Here is a 6024-nt window from a genome sequence, read left to right as displayed (position 1 = left end):
GTGATTCTCCCAATAGTTAAAACTTTTTCATTATTATGTTTATTAGGATTGTGATTTGTCATCAGTGATCTTTGATGTTCCTGCTATGACTTGCTAAATGTTATGATGATTGTTATTGTTTAGTCAATAAATCCTGTCTGACTCTTGCAACCCTGTGACTGTAGCCCACCAGGCTTCTCTGTCCATGGGATTCCCCAGGCAAGAGTGCTGGAGTGGACTGCTGTTTCCTTCTTCAGGGGATCTTCCTGACCCTGGGATGGAACCCACATCTCCTGCATTGGCAGATAGATTCTTTACCACTGAGTCACTAGGAAAGCCCAAAGGTTATGATGATAGCTAGCATATTTTTAGCAATATTTTAACATTAATGGATGTATATTTTTAGATGTAACACCATTACATACTTAGCATAATGTTTATGTTGCTGCTTCTGCTATTTGGTTGCTAAATCGTGTCAGGCTCTTTGCAATCCCACGAACTGTAGCCTGCCAGGCTCCTCTGTCCCTGGGATTCTCCAGGCAAGAATTCTGGAGTAGGTTGCCATTTCCTTCTCCAGGGGATCTTCTCCCCCGCCCCTGCAGGGATGAACTCTCATCACATGCACTGGCAGGCGGATTCTTTACCACTGAGCCACCTGGGCTTCCCCAAACATAACTTTAACAGGCACTGGGAAACCAAAAAAAAATTATGTGACTTTATTGAGATTATTTGTCTTGTTTTGGTGGTCTGATACTGAACTGTGCTGAATGCAGATACACCTGTTGAGTAAAAACCCTGCCTTTCACCCTGTGTCCCAATCTAGTTCTCCCCAGAGGCAACCTCTGATCAAACGTTCTTCACATTCAAGAGTTTGCAGTGCCTTCTATATGAGGCATAGTTAAGAGAATCCTATTCAATCGTTCAAAGCATGGAGAGTTCTTCATTAGGTTGGCAATACTTGATCTAATGTGCAAATCAAGACCCCAGGAAGGCATTGGGATTTGGCAGGATTTATTGTTTATAGGTATGAATAATAATGATGAAAACAATGGTTGTTTTTCACTCGCTAAGTCGTGTCTGACTCTTTGTGACCCCATGAACTGCAGCATACCAGCGTTCATTGTCCTTCACCATCTCCCCAAGTTTGCTCAAACTCATGTCCATTGAGTCAGTGATGTTATCCAACCATCTAGTCCTCTGTCGCCCTTCCTCTTCTCCTCCTGCCTTCAGTCTTTCCCAACATCAGGTTCTATTTCAATGAGTCAGCTCTTTGAATCAGGTGGCCAAAGCACTGGAGCTTCAGCTTCAGCATCAGTCCTTCCAGTGAATATTCAGGATTGATTTCCTGTAGGATTGACCTGTTTGATATCCTTGCAGTCCAAGGGACTCTCAAGAGTCTTCTCCAGCACCACAATTTGAAAGCGTCAATTCTTCAACTCTCAGCCTTTCTTATCCTCCGACTCATGACCACTGAAAAAACCATAGCTTTGACTATACGGACCTTTGTTGGCAAAGTGATGTCTTTGCTTTTTAATATGCCGTCTATGGAGAAGGCAATGGCACCCCATTCCAATACCCTTGCCTGGAAAATCTCCTGGACAGAGGAGCCTGGTAGGCTGCAGTCCAAGGGGTCGCTAAGAGTCAGACATGACTGAGCGACTTCACTTTCACTTTTCACTCATGCATTGGAGAAGGAAATGGCAACCCACTCCAGTGTTCTTGCCTGGAGAATCCCAGGGACGGTGGAGCCTGGTGGGCTGCCGTCTATGGGGTCGCACAGAGTCGGACATGACTGAAGTGACTTAGCAGCATGCTGTCTAGGTTTGTCATAACTTTCCTTCCAAGAAGCAAGCATCTTTTAATTTCATGGCTACAGTCACCATCTGCAGTGATTTTGGAGCCCAAGAAAATAAAATCTGTCATTACTTCTACATTTTCCCCTTCTATTTGCCATGAAGTGATGGGACCAGATGCCAAGATCTTAGTTTTTTGCCAGCTTTTCACTCTTCTCTTTTACCCTCATCAAGAGGTTTTTTAGTTCCTCCTCACTTTCTGCCATTAGAGTGGTATCATCTGCATATCTGAGGCTGTTGATATTTCTCACAGCAATCTTGATTCCAGTTTGATTCATCCACGTTTTCCATGATGTACTCTACATATAAGTTAAATAAACAGAGTGACAATATATAGCCTTGTCATACTCCTTTCCCAATTTTGAACCAGTTAGTTGATCCTTGTAAGGGTCTAACTATTGCTACTTGACCCGCATACAGCTTTCTCAGGAGACAGGTAAGGTGGTCTGGTATTCCCATCTCTTTAAGAGTTTTCCACAGTTAGTTGTGATCCACACGGTATCTATTATTGAAAACAATGGTGTCTGTTATTAAAATGTCACCCCTAATATTTAGCATAGTACCTGGTACATAATGAGGGCTTCCCAGGTGGTACAGTGGTAAAGAATCTGCCTGCCAATGCAGGAGACACAAGAGACTCCGGTTCCATCCCTTGATGGGAAAGATCCTCTGGAGAAGGAAATGGCAACCCACTCCAGTATTCTTGGCTGGAGAATCCAGGCTACAGAGCTATAGTCCATGGGTTTTGCAAAGAGCCAAACATGACTGAGTGACTAAGCCTGCACTCACACACTGGTACATATAATAGGTAAATATTTTACATATATAGTAAATATTTAATGAAAATATATTTGTTGATTGCATGAGTGGAAAAGAAGGACTAGGTTATCGATTTTATAAGTGTGTTTCTAAATCAATGCTCGTTCCACCTACCTCCATATACAGGAGAACAAGTGCAATGTTACTAAACCTTTGACACTTAACTTGCTGAGGTTCTAACCTTTCACAATATCTCTACTTTGGTCAATAGGAAAGAGCTTTTAAGCCTAAGGCACTGTGCAGCTGTAGATTGTTATTCTAGGCCTAAGAATCACAGTTCTGCTGCTGCTGCTGTGTCGCTTCAGTCGTGTCCGACTCTGTGCTACCCCATAGATGCCAGCCCACCAGGCTCCACCGTCCCTGGGATTCTTCACGCAAGAACACTGGAGTGGGTTGCCATTTCCTTCTCCAATGCATGAAAGTGAAAAGTGAAAGTGAAGTCGCTCAGCTGTGTCTAACTCTTCGTGACCCCATGGACTGTAGCCTACCAGGCTCCTCCGTCCATGGGATTTTCCAGGCAAGAGTACTCTAGTTTTAACCAATAGCTACTGGAGGCATGTGGTGCTAGAGATGCCTGTGAACAATGGTCCATTGTGTGAAACTAACTCGACTAGTTGTATCCAAAGGATGACCTGCTCTCGAATGTCAATAACATTGCAAATATTTGTTTTGAAAGGGTACCAAAGGAAACTCCAGAGTGAATTACCATTGGAGCAATTTTCCTATTGCAATCAGTGACTGATGTGCTCAGTAAATTTTATGTCCATATATGATATACATGTGGGTCCAGTACCTAGCGAGGTTACACTCTTGGACTCTCCTTTCACAGGTGATCCACTCTAGGAGCTAAGTAGATCTTTCCCCACTTAGAAACTTCAGATTCGGGGGAAGGGGCGGCAGGTGCCATGTCAGGCCACGAAGGTGGCAAGAAGAACCCCCCAAACCAGCCCACGAAGAAAGCCAAGGAGATGGACAAGGAAGATAAGGCATTCAAGCAGAAGCAAAAGGAGGAGCAGAAGAAACTCGAGGAGCTAAAAGATAAGGCCAAGGGGAAAGGGCTCCTAGCCACCAGTGGAATGAAGAAATCTGGCAAAAAGTAAGCTGTTCCTTATGCCTGAGGCAATGATGACCCTTAGTTCCATTCCTGTTTAATCACCTGGGTTCCCTGCCATAATATCTGTTGCCACCTATAGCTAGAATGACGTGTTGTCTTGGAACCTAGTGTACATTTAAGGATAAACTTTTGTAAAAAAAAAAAAAAGAGAAACTTCAGATTCAAGGCTTGGATACAATGAATGGTAATTGTTAAGTGATTTTTCAGTTATGACAGTGAACAGAAGACATTGATGAAGATAATGATTAAAGACAAATTTTCTATTGATACAGACCAGGAGTTTAAATTAGAAATGCCATCTCATTGCTGAAAAGATTCTTGTTTTGAAAATAATTTTTATTAGAGTATTCAAAAGCAGAGACATTACTTTGCCAACAAAGGTCCGTCTAGTCAAGGCTATGGTTTCTCCTGTGGTCATGTATGGATGTGAGAGTTGGACTGTAAAGAAGGCTGAGCACTGAAGAATTGATGCTTTTGAACTGTGGTGTTGGAGAAGACTCTTGAGAGTTCCTTGGACTGCAAGGAGATCCAACCAGTCCATTCTGAAGGAGATCAGCCCTGGGATCTCTTTGGAAGGAATGATGCTAAAGCTGAAACTCCAGTACTTTGGCCACCTCATGCGAAGAGTTGACTCATTGGAAAAGACTCTGATGCTGGGAGGGATTGGGGGCAGGAGGAGAAGGGGACGACAGAGGATGAGATGGCTGGATGGCATCACCAACTTGATGGACGTGAGTTTGAATGAACTCAGGGAGTTGGTGATGGACAGGGAGGCCTGGCGTGCTGCGATTCATGGGGTCGCAAAGAGTCGGACATGACTGAGCGACTGATCTGATCTGATAGTTGCTTTAGAATGTTGTGTTAGTTTCTGCTGTACAGCAAAGTGAATCAGTTATGTGTATACATATATCCCCTATTATTTGGATTTCCTTCTTATTCAGGTCATCACAGAGCGTGAGTAGAGTTCCCTGAGCTATATGGGAGGTTCTCATTAGTTATCTGTTTTATACATAGTATCAATAGTGTGGACAAGAGAAAGGCAACCCACTCCAGTATTCTTGCTTAGAGAAATCCATGGACAGAGGATCCTAGAGAGCTACAGTCCATGGGGTCGCAGAGTCAGACATGACTGAGCAACACACACACACACACACACACACACACACACACACACACACATCAATAGTGTATATGTGTCAATCCCAATCTCCCAACTTATCCCACCCCTTCCTTCACCCTTGGTGTCCATACATTTGTTCTCTATGTCTGTGTCTCTATTCCCGCCCTGTAAATAAGATCAGGAGACCCGAGTTCGATTCCTGGGTCGGGAAGTTCCCCTGGAGCAGGAAATGGCAACCCACTTCAGTATTTTTGCCTGGAGAATCCCATGGACAGAGAAGCCTGGCAGGCTACATGGTTTCGAAAGAGTTGAACATGACTTAGCAACTAAACCACCATATTATTTTTCTAGATTTCATATATATGCAATAATATATGATATTTTTCTCTTTCTGACTTACTTCACTGTGTATGACAGTCTCTAGGTCCATCTAGGTCTTTACAAGGAACAATTTTGTTCCTTTTTATGGCTGAGTAATGGCTTCCTGGTGGCTCATATGGTAAAGAATCTGCCTGCAATGCAGGAGACCCAGGTTCGATCCCTGGATTGAGAAGATCCCCTGGAGAAGAGAATGGCAACCCTCTCCAGTTTTCTGGTCTGGAGAATTCCATCAACAGAGAAGCCTGGCGAGCTACAATCCATGGGGTCTCAAAGAGTCGGACACGACTGAGCGACTGACACACACATAACAATATTCCACTGTATACGAAAAGAGTCTTAATCCTCTTCTGCCAATACATACCTCTCCATTTATGTAGAGGCATATGTTTTTTAAGGTGTTTTAGTCAGAAAATGGAGAAGGCAATGGCAACCCACTCCAGTATTCTTGCCTGGAAAATCCCATGGGCAGAGGAACCTGGTAGGCTGCAGTCCATGGGGTCGCTGAGGGTTGGACATGACTGAGCGACTTCACTTACACTTTTCACTTTCATGCATTGGAGAAGGAAATGGCAACCCACTCCAGTGTTCTTGCCTGGAGAATCCCAGGGACAGGGAGCCTGGTGGGCTGCCGTCTGTGGGGTCGCACAGAGTCGGACACGACTGGAGCGACTTAGGAGCAGCAGCAGCAGCAGTCAGAAAATATACATTAAGCACTTGCACTGGGAAATTAAAGACCAATAAGACACGGATCTGTTAAC

General features: G+C 44.0%; 1 protein-coding gene across 1 annotated transcript; it reads left to right on the top strand.

The window, feature by feature from the left end:
• Positions 1 to 3547: 3547 nt before the first annotated feature.
• On the top strand, positions 3548 to 3994 carry LOC133248946 (translation machinery-associated protein 7-like). The gene has a single exon (XM_061419204.1). The coding sequence runs from the start codon at positions 3557 to 3559 to the stop codon at positions 3749 to 3751; it is 195 nt and encodes a 64-aa protein (XP_061275188.1). The 5' UTR covers positions 3548 to 3556; the 3' UTR covers positions 3752 to 3994.
• The last annotated feature ends 2030 nt before the right edge of the window (positions 3995 to 6024 follow it).

The sequence above is a fragment of the Bos javanicus genome, chromosome 5 (genome assembly GCF_032452875.1).
Source record: "Bos javanicus breed banteng chromosome 5, ARS-OSU_banteng_1.0, whole genome shotgun sequence".
NCBI lineage: Eukaryota > Metazoa > Chordata > Mammalia > Artiodactyla > Bovidae > Bos > Bos javanicus.
Note: the sequence above shows the minus strand (reverse complement) of the source record. Positions and strands in the feature narration are given on the sequence as shown.